Source organism: Nansenia antarctica (genome assembly GCF_963989245.1).
Source record: "Nansenia antarctica genome assembly, chromosome: 3".
Classification (NCBI taxonomy): Eukaryota; Metazoa; Chordata; class Actinopteri; order Argentiniformes; family Microstomatidae; genus Nansenia; species Nansenia antarctica.
This window is the reverse complement of record NC_137688.1, coordinates 45,358,105-45,370,275: the sequence shown is the minus strand read 5'-3', so window position 1 is coordinate 45,370,275 and position 12,171 is coordinate 45,358,105. Positions and strand designations below refer to the sequence as shown.

Here is a 12,171-nt window from a genome sequence, read left to right as displayed (position 1 = left end):
GAATGACCTGAGAGCAACATGAGAACTCCCACTGCAGTGTAACCGTGCTATATACATATGCACTGGTAAGCATCATATCGGACATCCTGTATATGAGCCAATCAGCTTCCAATGCTAACTGCTTATTCTCAAGGACCTGCTGCCACCCAGTGGAAACTAAATGAACAGTTCAGTAATTTAAACTGGTGATGGCACAAATGTAGAGAGAGGAGGGAGAGATACACACATACACAAACACACACAGAAAACTAACTTCACTCCATGAAAAACCTCTCAACTGTTTTATTTTGACTTTGACTAATTTCACATTTTCAACATGTCAAAGAGGATGCTTTGTATTGGAATTAAACCATCCTATCGAAGAATTAACAGAGATTCATCCAAATTTGAAAAAAAGAAAGGTAACTGAAAACCCCCTTTTGTTTAAAAACTTAAATCCAAGCATGGTCGTTAAAATAACTTAAAAGTACATCACGAATTCTGGCCATGAATGCTGAGTTGAAAACATAAAATACAACGAGTTTTACGGTTAGCGAGGGCATAGAAACTGAAAGCGAGCATTGAACAGCTGACCAAAAATATGACTAAAATTCAAGTTTTCCCATTACAGCCATTTAACCCTGAAGCACATTCTTAACTGATTGTAACCCTCCAACAAAGATACTCTCTCTTACTGAGCAATGATAAGGCTTAAACAAGGTGATTCCAAAAAGTAATACTGTGCCAACTGCACAATGCCAAACCCAATGCAGTAGAACTAAGTGATAAAACCTCTCCACAAGGGCCATTTTATTTCTTAGGTTTTTCTCTGATTGCACTCATAAAAGCAGCATTTAACCACATATTTGTAGTCTGATAAGGACACAGGTGAGTTTTATTGATACAAGCTTGGCAAAAAGAAGCAATTTTCCTGACCACAACAAAATTCAAAAGTTTATAAATATGGTAGCAAGGAAAAACTCAGGGCCATAACTAATTAAGGCCCAGAGTTTGTCCTGGCCAGACCATACGGTCAGGAGAAACTGATGGCCCTTATAACGTAATGGGAATTTTGCAGAGTTTAAGCCAAAGAGAACATATCCGTTTGTCAGAGGTGGAGTGAGACTTGGGGTGTATTCCGTAATGTGAAACTCACAACAACGCAGATAGAAATTATGAATGTATAGAATTGACGACTCCTTTTCAAACTCATACCTGCACTACATTACACATTTCTGTCTGAACGGTCTGTAACGTTACACTCTCCTGAACACACCCCGTTTTTCCTGGGAGGTCCGTTCAGCCGCTGGTGTTGCCGTCGGAGGGGTTTGGCCAGGGCTCAGAGCTCCGCCTACTGAGGGTGGGCCTCCACATGCTCCAGGGGTTGTAGACAGGGCTCAGGTCACTGGGGGAGGAGCCTGTCGGTGCTGGTGCCGGGCTCCCATCGTCCGAGCTGCCAATGAGGTCGGCGAGGGGGGAAGTGGATGGCGGGGAGAAGGAGGGCGGGGAGAAGGAGTGCAGGGTGGAGGCCGCACTGGTGGACCAGATGGAGGGGCTGAAGGGAGGGCTAGAGGACCACAGGCTGCTGCTGCCCAGGATGGACTGTGTTTGTTAGGAAGGAAAAAGAAGGCTGATCAGCACCTGGTCCTGAGCATATAGCCAGGGCTAGCATGAACAAAACACAACTAATTAATTAGGTTAAAACTAAAATACTTTACTTACAACTTACAATCTCCCAATTGTTCCCACAAATGTACAAGTATATTGATTTGATAAACAGAACCCCGCTGAGACAATAGATACTGAAAATATATGCATTTATTGCAATGTAAGTCACTTTGGATAAAAGTGTCAGCTAAATGGCATATATTATTATATTAGATATTAGATATACAATCCTAAAACGCCTAGATTACATCCCCCGTACGCCTTTAAATCCATGTGGGGTTACAAGTGCTCACTTCAGGGGAGAGAGGGTAGAGAAGTGGGATGCTGGGAGAGAGAGGACAGGTCTTACTGTGGTGGGGGTGGCAGGGGAGCTGGAGCTGGAGGGCCAGGGCTGCAGGGCCTGGAGGGGCTCACTGGGCCACACGGAGGAGGGCGCCGCACGGCTGAACTCGGGCCAGCTCTGGTGAGGCTGAGCACTCTTCCCACAGGTCATCCCGCTGAAGACTGAACATCACAAATCTCAAATTGTATTCATGATGCATACATTATCCACTAGTATAACACATACAGTAGCTTGCCCTAAGCATTTTGCTGCATTGAATACCCTGTAGTCTATGCATATGACAAATAAAATGTCCATAATCGAAAAAGAATTTCAAAGAAACTTGTAACTTGAAAGAATGTGCACATGGGATGCAAACTAAATATTAATTCATATGTAGGACTATTTCACTTACCTCCAGACAGGTTAAACGTGTTGCTGGGTCCAAATGCTGAGAAGGAGTTGACAGATGCCAAGCTTGGTTTTCTGCTGTTGCCGATGGGGCTCCATAGTCCAGAACTAAGGACATGTAGATGTATTCATCTCATTAACAATCTCATTAACAACGATTTTCAACCATTTGGATTCAGGTTTAAGTCAGATATGAATGAGTGTCTCAGTGAGTGAGAGTGGGTGACATGCATCACCTGTCAGAGCTGTCACTCTCTACTGAGGTCATGTGGGAGAGCGGGGTCTTCCCCAAGGTGTCTGCTCTGCATACGGCTCCTTTCCCTGCACTGCCCCCTAGTGGATGGGAGAACAACAAACTTGCCAGTCAGCACAACTGGCTCAGACATGGACACACCCTCCCATGGTTCATCTGTTGGGACGGTTGACCGTACTGCTTATGTGAACCGATAGTATCCTTGGGGCTAGGGGTCAGTTTGGGATTGACCTAATGCAGAAGTACCTAATGGCTGGGATGACACTTACCTGGGCTCTTGTCATATCCTGCAGCCACAGCAGCAAAAGTGGGGTTCCCGTTTTGACCAGGCAGGGAGACGGATTTGGTCAGCTTGCATTTACTGCCAGGTGCAGTCTTGAATCCTACCTCACTAAAAAACACAAAGAGAGACATGGGAAAAAAACATGCCACAATTTAAAGAAAATTTGTTATTTTAGGATAAAACAGATAAGGCTATGGCTCTGATGATTTACAGATCAAGGCAAAGCACAGAGCGTGTTCCCTCAATGTTTAAGCTGTACTTTTAAGGACAGGTGTGATTTTGCATCAATATACAATGACTATGTTAGCGAGGACAGCGCACATGGCTGCTGCAATTTCCATACAGATGAACTAGCTAAGTTCCAGACAAATATTGACCTGGTGGAGTTGACCACTCCGGTGTACGAAATGCATGAGGACAAGCCGGGCAAAGCTGGGGGAGGAGTCCCGATGGGCATTTTCAGGAACGGATCGGCATTCATGGTCTGCAAGGAGTACTGCTGGAGACTGTCTATTGCTGGGGAGATCACAGAGATGCAGATCATTCATACAGGGTTCCTACAAGTTTCAACAAGTCAAATTAAAGACCTTTTTAGAAATTTTTTAGACCTCTGAATAGAATTTTTGACCTATCGCGGCACCATATGATAGCTTTTTGTCATCCTGCCGTATTTTCGTTCGCCAATACTTTCTTCCGGGAAGCGAATTGGCTTAATTAATAAAATAAAATAAAAATTATAAACAAATTTTTTTAGACCTTGCACCTCTTTTTTTAGATCTAATAGCTGAAACTTGTGACCTTTTTAGGCCTTATAGATCGGATTGCTGGATTTTAGACTTTAAGGCTTTTTAAGACCAGCGCGGGAACCCTGTTCATAACCTTAGAACAGAGATTCCCAACCTATGGGCCGCGGCCCTCTGGCGGGCCGCGAAGGTACTGCAAGTGGGCCGCCAAATCATGGGCAAAAAAAAAGAAGTTTTTTTCTTTTTTTACAAAAACGTTTTAATAAAAAAAAAATCATGGTACTGTATTTTTAATCATGGTATATGCATTTATTGGTGGCGGGCCGCCACGAATGAATTTCCTCCGCCACTAATTGATTGTCCACTAAAAAAAAAAAAAATCTGAACATTTTAGCTGATTAAAATATATCTGATCCTAGATCAGTGCTATAATGGATGTTGACTAAAAGTGCACCTAAATCCACACCCATCTCTCTCTAACCGCTGATCCAAAATCAGATTAATTACATCAAACATTCAGTTGACGACGTGACACAAGGGCTACTCCTGATTGGTCTAAATGTGAACCGGCATGAGAACCGTCCAGACTCAACCATCCCTGCTCAGCAGTCTTACCTGCCGAAATGCTCGGGCGCCTGTGTTTTCTCCTTGCAAATAACGGGCTAAAAGTCACCGGTAGTACCATCTAAATTAAAGATACAAAAAGCTGATCTAGCTAGCTAGGTGCACAAATAAGATATCACGTTAAATAACTTCGAAAAATTTAACGAAAACTGCGACAGATGGATGGATTTTTCAAGAAAAAAGATGTCCCAGACACTTCAAACATTGCTGAAGCTAGCAGTGGCTATGAGCGATCCGAAACTGCATGGCTGGCAGGATCAGCTAACAACGTTTATGGCGGGGTACCACCACCACCAGCTACAACTACAGCGGGAGAGCCATCAGCATCAGCTAGCTGTGTTGGTGTATCAGCAGACATTAGCAAGTCAAAAAACGATTCTTATGTGCCGTCACTTTAGCAACGACAGTATTGGCAGGGAAAAAAGAAGGGGAGTCAATTTTTTTATTGACAACGGAATTACATGCTGGAAAAACATGCAGCTAAAATTCAGGGAACATTTGGACAATAAGAGACACACGGGAGAAGTACGGGAAAACAGGGCTCATGTGGGTGTCATCAAAGGTAAGAGTTTGTTTTCTTTAACTCAGCTGATACTCAGCTGTTTACCGAATGCTCCATCTGACTGTGATTTTACTTCTGTAATGTGGTGGGTCGACATAATTCACGCACGGAACTATGGGTTGGGAGTATTGTTCCGTCCGCAGTTGAGTGCGTAGTACCCAAGTTGTTTAGTCTGTTCTATTTACTGCTTGAGTGTGTTGTTGACAATCGTTCATGTCCTTCATTAAACGTTTAGCTTTGTCATTTGATACGCCGCCTACGACTCCCGTCTCTCGGCACTACAGTAAACAGTTAATCAGTAACATTAGCCGCTTTTGTGCTCATGTAGGCCTACTTCGTATTATATTATAGCTGATGATCTTTGTGTGTGTGTATGTGACTGTCAGTCACAAGTTTATATTCTGTATATATATATTTTTTTTTTTGCCATCCTCCCTCTAGTTTTGGTTGAAATTAGGTCGTTGTTTTGAGCGTGCACGCGGAAAAAAATTGCGCGCGCGTAGAGGGCTATCCGCCACTAATGTAAAAATTCCTGGAGGAAACACTGAAACCTTTAAAAAATGCATCATCAGTGTGATACTACTAGGCCTACTGCACTGTATGTATGTTGATTGTATGATGATGCATATGAAATATCCAATAAGAATAAGAGAATAATGACGAGTCACCCCAAAAATTTAGTGGGGTGCGTAAAATGCCTGTGTGTGTGTGTGGGCTGCGAATACTTTAGAGATTTTTAAGTGGGCCTTGAGTCCAAAAAGATTGGGAACCGCTGCCTTAGAACAACGCTTCAAATCTACCGTCTGGTTTTCAAAACTGAAAGATCAGACTGAGGATGGGATTGACGCACTCTTCATATTAATAATAATGTAGTATGGATAGACCAAGAGATTTTCTGTGGCCTAACTAGGAAAGACTCCTGGTGTTAGCCTTAAGTTAAGTGTGACACAGTGACAGTGAGTTCTAGAAACTAGAGGGTAAACGTCCTTTACGTCCTGACAATAGGGAGGTGCCATGACGGGCCTTCTCTGTTTCAAACAAAGTAGTCCATTTTGTTCTTTCCTTAAAGCTAGCCTCCTTGCCAGTGTTGCCTCAGGTGTATAATCCATCAAGAGGTCCTGGCGCCAGTAGGTGGCAGCATGCACCTCAAAGCCTTCACAATCTGCAGATAAACCCACTGATGGGGACCATGCTCTGATCCCTACCCCAATACACAGCAAGTCCCCCCCAGCAAGCAAGTCCCATGATCGAAGGAAAAAGAAGTGCTCTAGTGCTCTAAAAACACTAGTGAGATGAGTGTAACAGACCTTGTTCAGCTATGGGTTGTTTGTCCGTTAGCAAACTCACCACTGTTGGATTTGTAGAGAGGTACACAGTCCCACTCTGGGGGAGGGGAGGTGTCCTTCTCCCCCTCTGAGCCGCTGCTGTTCCCCAGCTCTGGCATGGAGTCGTTGGACAGGAGCTTATCCAGGGGTGAAGGGCACAGGTCCTCTAGCTTCCCACAGGGCACTAAGGGGCAGGGGCAGGAGAGAGGGTTCAGACTGGTTACTATACTCAAACATACCAAAGGCCTGATATGTGCAGGGGCAGGAAAAAGTCCTGGCCCTACACATATTTTCCAGGTACATGCTAGAAAAAAAGAGACTGAGAATATAGGACTGACCTCTTGGTTTAAGAGGTAAAGCTCTAGTAGTAGTTGTTGCTGTTGTTGTTGTTGCTGCTGCTGCTGTTGCTGTTGCTGCTGCCGCTGAAATGCTAGGTAGCACTTGATGCACCACAGACTTGGAACTAAAGGTTTTACGTTTGTTTTCCAGTGGGGTGACGTATGGAAGCTCCAGTGAACTAAAAATCAAACATATGAAAGACGATTACCGGTAATGTAAAAATAACAAAAAAAACATCCAAGTCCAGAAAACTGCCCATAACAGATAGTTCGATAGTGAGACATAGTGGAGGCCTGTGCTCGACAAGTTAGCCAAGTCAAATGTCTTGAAACTAATTGATAGAAACATGCACAAGCCTGAATAGCCTACTGTAAATGCCATTAACTCTGACCTAGACTTAGCATCCATTTGGCTCTTCTCCTTTGTATTGGCTGGCTTCTTGTTCCTGGACTTTGAATGCAGCTCTGTTGTCTCCTCTTTGTCCTTCTCCAAAGTGTTTGATCTGCTTTTCTTATTTATGAGTTCCTGTTTGGAACACAAGGAAAGATTGATAAGCTTTTGGCTATTGAATGTCGTCCGAAATTATACCCCAATGACACTATTGTTGCGTGTATAGGCTTTCAGTATCCCCAAAAGAAAGTAAGTAAAAAAAAAAAAAGAGAAGAACTGGGGTCTGTTTGTACCCCTTTGAGGCTGGCCTCCATGTCTGGGTTGGAGGTCTCCGTGGTGGTGGAGGAGCTGTCGTCGTTGTCCTCCTTCAGCTCCTCTCCCTGAGTCTTTCCCTTTGTCCTCTCTCTCTCCTCCCTCTTCTTCTGGGCCTTGGGCTTGCGCTGCACTTTCCCTTTGGTTCCACTGGCTGGAAATGTGGAGCAGACCAATTCAATAATACTGCATTGAAACACATTCAGGCTCCGTCCATTCTAGCCACTTCGAACAGTATAAAGTGGCTCATAGTTAGAGCCATGAATTTTCCCTGACCACATGACCTGACCAAGAAAAACTAGGACCTTATTACCCCAAGGTGTTTTTCCGGGTCAACTCACAAGGTAAAAACAACTGGTCCTTACAAGTGACTGTACTAGTACCTTTGCCCTGAGCGTTCTGAGACAAAAGCTGGTCCTGATACAGCTCCTCGGATGTGGATTCTGGCCTCTCCAGGTCTTTATCCATGGCCTCCACCAGGCTGGCGTAATCAGAGTCCTCTGAGCTGTGCCGCTGTGCCCCCTCTAGATGGGGTCTGAGTGGGTGTGAGAGTACTGGGAATGGTGGTAGATTCTCTGGGTTAGGACTGGGGGTCTGGGGTTGCTTGGAGGACCTTGCCTTGCAGCTGGCCTGCTGGTTGCTGTCAGAGCCCTTGGGCACAGGCTGGGAGGGGGGTACAGGGGCTTGCGTGGTATTGGGGGTCCGGCTGTGCCCGCCTCTGGAGTTCCTGCTAGCTGCCCTGGAGGCAGAGCTGGGCCCTCCCCGTTGTGAGCTGTGGCTGGCTTCTCCATAACCGTTTAAACTGGGATTGAAAAAAATTATAATGATGGGATATGCTAGAAAAGTATTATAAAATATATTCTATATTATACACACAATGATATGGAGTGTGGCAAGATTTACAAGTTCAACGTCTTGTCTAACCATATCAGAGATCAGCAACTGGTCCTCCTTTCTAATATTCAAAGTGACAGGATTTCCCCCCCACCCTCCATTTCAGATGCAAGTCATAACTCATAACGTACTTCATCAGACAAGGCTTAGACAAAACATTCATTCGACAAGACTTACTGTGCTTCGTTTTGCAGTCGCACTATTTCCCTCAGGTCAAAGGGTTTCCCAGTCTCCATGGACGAGTTGGACGTTTCGAAACACATGCGTCTCTTGAACAGCTCCCAGATGCCCAGGGCCTCCAGATAGGCCGTTACAACCACCAGCAGAAACATGGAGCTGTTGCAAACAAGGTGAGAACATTAGTCTTTATGGCATTGAAACATTCTGTAAAAAAAATGCCCCAGAAAGGTAGTAAAATTTATATTTACACTTATTGAAAGGTAAGTCTAATTTGTAGATGGATAATAGGTCCAGCGAGCTAGGGCCCAGCTCGTACATGCACAAGCTGGTGTCCTCTCACCTCATGATAACGGATATAATCACATAGAGCTCTAGCTCCCAGTTGGGTCTGGGGAGGGCGGTAGCACATGATGCCAGCATGTGATATGGTAATGAGGCGTTGAGGGAGAACATGAAGTGGGAGCCCCCCGCAGTCACCAGCTTCAGTTCCCGGATCACTCGAGAGGCTGTGAAGTCCGGTGTGAACCTGAGACACACACAGAGACACACACACGCATGCGCACACACGCACGCACACACACACGGTGGTGATTAAACCAGGACAGAGCAGAATACCCAATTACCATGACCCATCAGATCTGTTAATCCATGCTGTACAAAACTTGCAAACATAACCTTATAACCTTATAACATTATAAATTACAAACAAACATATAAAAGGCAAAAAATATAAGGCAAATAGATGAAGGCAAACCTAAATATAACCTTTAATGATGGGTTTCTTACAGGATGACTATGTCTTTCGAAGTATTTGACTTTAGTGCAAACTCTTGACAGTTGAGGACTTTGAAGCCGAATCCCTCACAGGCACGTCCGTTTATTTCAATCGACTGAATGTGAACTTCCAGCTGGCCTGTGTTATCAATTTTAAAGGATCTTCTGAGAGTGAAGTTGGGTTCCTTTGACTTAATTTCTGCAAAGACAGAATTATTGAATTGAATATTGAAGACGGAGTGTTTAGTTGGTTTACTGAAACATTGTACTGTTAAAATAAATAGTTCAAAACCACTCACTGTCAGTGCAGTCTTTCAGAAGAGACTCGGTCATCTTGAACCTCAGAAAGCCCCCTGGTCCTGGAGACTTGCCCCCCACCTTCAGCCTCTCAATGCTGCCCCGACCCTGGACCACCAGAAACTCAACCACCGTCAGGTTGTTCCTACACACACACACACACACACACACACACACGCTTAGTTGCTAAAATACATTTAACAGCGAAACATCAGGAGGGTTTACACATATCCGAATGAGAGGGAGAAGGAGAAGTTCATATCTTGTCTTAGGCTGTAAAAGATATCATGTTCCCGCCTTTCACCAATGAGCAGCAGGGGTCACGCGCCCTATATCTTACCTCAGGGTCCTGGGATCTTGAACCTAGTAAAGATATTCATAGCCCATGTCACTACCCACGCTTCCAACAGGTGTTGATTTTAAGAGGCACACTGGAGTTTGTAGTAAAGACACTGCACACCACAGTTAAAATCCTCCTCCTGACCTCAAACTGTGAAATCAATAAAACAACATTCTACCACTGCTCCCGAGAATCTTCCATCTAATAAACACATTCAGAACTCATCTCTCCCCATCTCTTAACAGGTGTTGATTTTAAGAGCTTGCTGAAATGTCACTTGGTTACCAGAGCGTCCCTGACCTCGAGCTGTTAACACAGACTGCCTCCCAAGAGTACCTGAGAATAAGCAGAGAGGTGACGGTGTGGTTGTACCTGAGAATAAGCAGAGAGGTGACGGTGTGGTTGCTGACGGGGGAGAACGTCACACGGAGGGTCTTGGCTTCCTCTGGCTGCAGTGGCAGGTTGTAAACATACGGCTGAGTGAAGCCCTCGGCCAAGCCCGCTCCACCCTGGACCAAAGACGTCTGCGAGTGGAAGGAAAATTATTCCAGGCTCAGGCTTAAGCAGATTTACAAAAACATGTGTCTGACCAGGAAAAACATATATCTGACCAGGAAAAACTTGTGTCTGACCAGGAAAAACATGTATCTGAACAGGAAAAACATGAATCTGACCAGGAAGGACTCTAGGCACTACCAGTAATAACATAGGTTTAGAACGTCCAGGGATGAACAGCATTTTTAAACAAGTGTTATTTGTTCCAACACGTTTGTGCAAAGTGCAATGGGACTCACATGGTTTCTGTGGATCTGGAACTCCAGTGTGTTGGGGTTGAAGTGTGGAAGTCTCTCCAGGGGAAAGCTGAAGTCAAGGGTTACAGAGCAAATATAAACATGGCGATAAAACAAAGGCTATAAGGCTAAACAAAAAGACACACTTAGAACATCTTGGCCAGAGAAATGCGTGTGTGTCTGTGTGTAGGAGACCACTCACATTTGTGCAAGCTTGTCAGTGACAGCTGTGAGGTTGGGGTACAGCGCCAATGGAAGGACCTGGACATAGACTGGTACGTCTGCCAGGTTCTCTAAAACCACCTCCACCTCCTGAGAAAAGAAGACTGCTGGTCAACAGGAAGTCTCACCATCAGCTTCTACATGCATCATGTACAATGCTAAGCTAGCTATATACTGTACCATGGACAATGCTAAGCTAACAAAAATACCATGTAAGTAAGTAAGTAAGTAAAGCTTTATTTATATAGCGCATTTCGTACATGAAATGCAACTCAAAGCACAGTATATGTACTGTATAATGCTAAGCTATGGCTATCATCAGCTACACATAAATAAAAAATAAAAATAATTGTTTTATTGCCATGCAATCAACTTGTCAGTCAATTGTTGGAATTTGGTATTTTATGCTCTAGGCAAGGGGTCTGCCATAGACGGCGACACTGGAGCAATTAGGGGTTCAGTGCCTTGCTCAAGCTACAGCCACACCTAAATATACAGTAGTAAAAGGTGACAGAGACAGGGAGTCAACTCACAGAGGAGCTGTTGATACTGGTAAGGGGGAAAAGGAGCTGGCGAGAGGAATTTATTATTGAAGGCCACTTCAGCTGGGCTGATATTTTAGTCTGCACGTTCTTCTGCAGGTCAGCGTTAACCTCAAACACAGCTTCCACCCTGGACAAAATAAAAACACATCACACAACATTTTAAATGAAAAACATTTCCTTAACAGACTCTTAAAAAATTAGTTTTTCAGATTTGATCCCTTTTTCACCCAATTTGGTAGCCAATTGAACCAACCTAGCATCCAATTATCCCCTGCCTATTGCGTAGGATCCGCCGCACGACCCCGTGGCCGGCAGCCCCAGAGGAGGCCGCCAGGCAGACTAGCTGACTGGCTCCTCGAGCCCAGCACCGTTATTCCGGCACCCAGGGGGCGGTGTTGCGCGACGGATCCTTGTCCGGAAATATTCCTATACCGCCCTCGGGAACGGCCGCCCAATATGCCGCTCCCTGCTCCCTACCCCGGCCATATCCGGATCTGGCGAGCTGGGATTCGATACCAGTCCCCGGTGGGCAGCTTGCACTAGTGGCTAGTGCTTAGACCGCTACACCACCGCGGGGCACTGCTCCTTAAGAGACGCAGCAGTTTCTAGAGAGAGTCAATGTAATAAGCTCAACAGACACACCTTTTGATCAGGGCCAAGAGTTTTTCTTAAAAATGTGATCTGATCAGGGAAAGATCAGGGCCCTAGTTGTAGTGTTTTGGTCAGGTCAGGTGGTCAGTAAAAACTCCTGACCCTACATATGATCTAACAACTTACATGTGTCCTGAATTGTCCTTCAGTTCTTTCCATCTTTTGCGAAGCATTTGATACAAATCAACGTCAGCATCCCACATATCCTCTTGCATCAAGAGCCCGGGAGGTCTGGCCTCAGCTGAAATTAGTAAAAGAAGCCAGCA

The 12,171-nt window shown here is 44.8% G+C and overlaps 1 protein-coding gene across 1 annotated transcript in view; it reads right to left on the bottom strand.

The window, feature by feature from the left end:
• Positions 1-273: 273 nt before the first annotated feature.
• Positions 274-12,171, bottom strand: part of LOC308153310 (transmembrane protein 131-like) — a 33,600-nt gene continuing 21,702 nt past the window's right edge. The window contains exons 21-40 of the mRNA XM_080526414.1: positions 12,032-12,146; positions 11,243-11,381; positions 10,690-10,799; positions 10,491-10,557; positions 10,069-10,220; positions 9,359-9,501; positions 9,072-9,258; positions 8,626-8,811; positions 8,283-8,441; positions 7,595-8,013; positions 7,193-7,365; positions 6,901-7,034; positions 6,509-6,687; positions 6,193-6,354; positions 3,294-3,432; positions 2,903-3,024; positions 2,617-2,713; positions 2,385-2,488; positions 1,997-2,151; positions 274-1,581 (exon numbers count right to left, since the gene is read on the bottom strand). Of these exons, the coding sequence (XP_080382540.1) occupies positions 1,279-1,581; positions 1,997-2,151; positions 2,385-2,488; positions 2,617-2,713; positions 2,903-3,024; positions 3,294-3,432; positions 6,193-6,354; positions 6,509-6,687; positions 6,901-7,034; positions 7,193-7,365; positions 7,595-8,013; positions 8,283-8,441; positions 8,626-8,811; positions 9,072-9,258; positions 9,359-9,501; positions 10,069-10,220; positions 10,491-10,557; positions 10,690-10,799; positions 11,243-11,381; positions 12,032-12,146 (3,245 nt within the window). The 3' untranslated portion in view covers positions 274-1,278. The remainder of the gene's footprint in view (positions 1,582-1,996; positions 2,152-2,384; positions 2,489-2,616; positions 2,714-2,902; positions 3,025-3,293; positions 3,433-6,192; positions 6,355-6,508; positions 6,688-6,900; positions 7,035-7,192; positions 7,366-7,594; positions 8,014-8,282; positions 8,442-8,625; positions 8,812-9,071; positions 9,259-9,358; positions 9,502-10,068; positions 10,221-10,490; positions 10,558-10,689; positions 10,800-11,242; positions 11,382-12,031; positions 12,147-12,171) is intronic.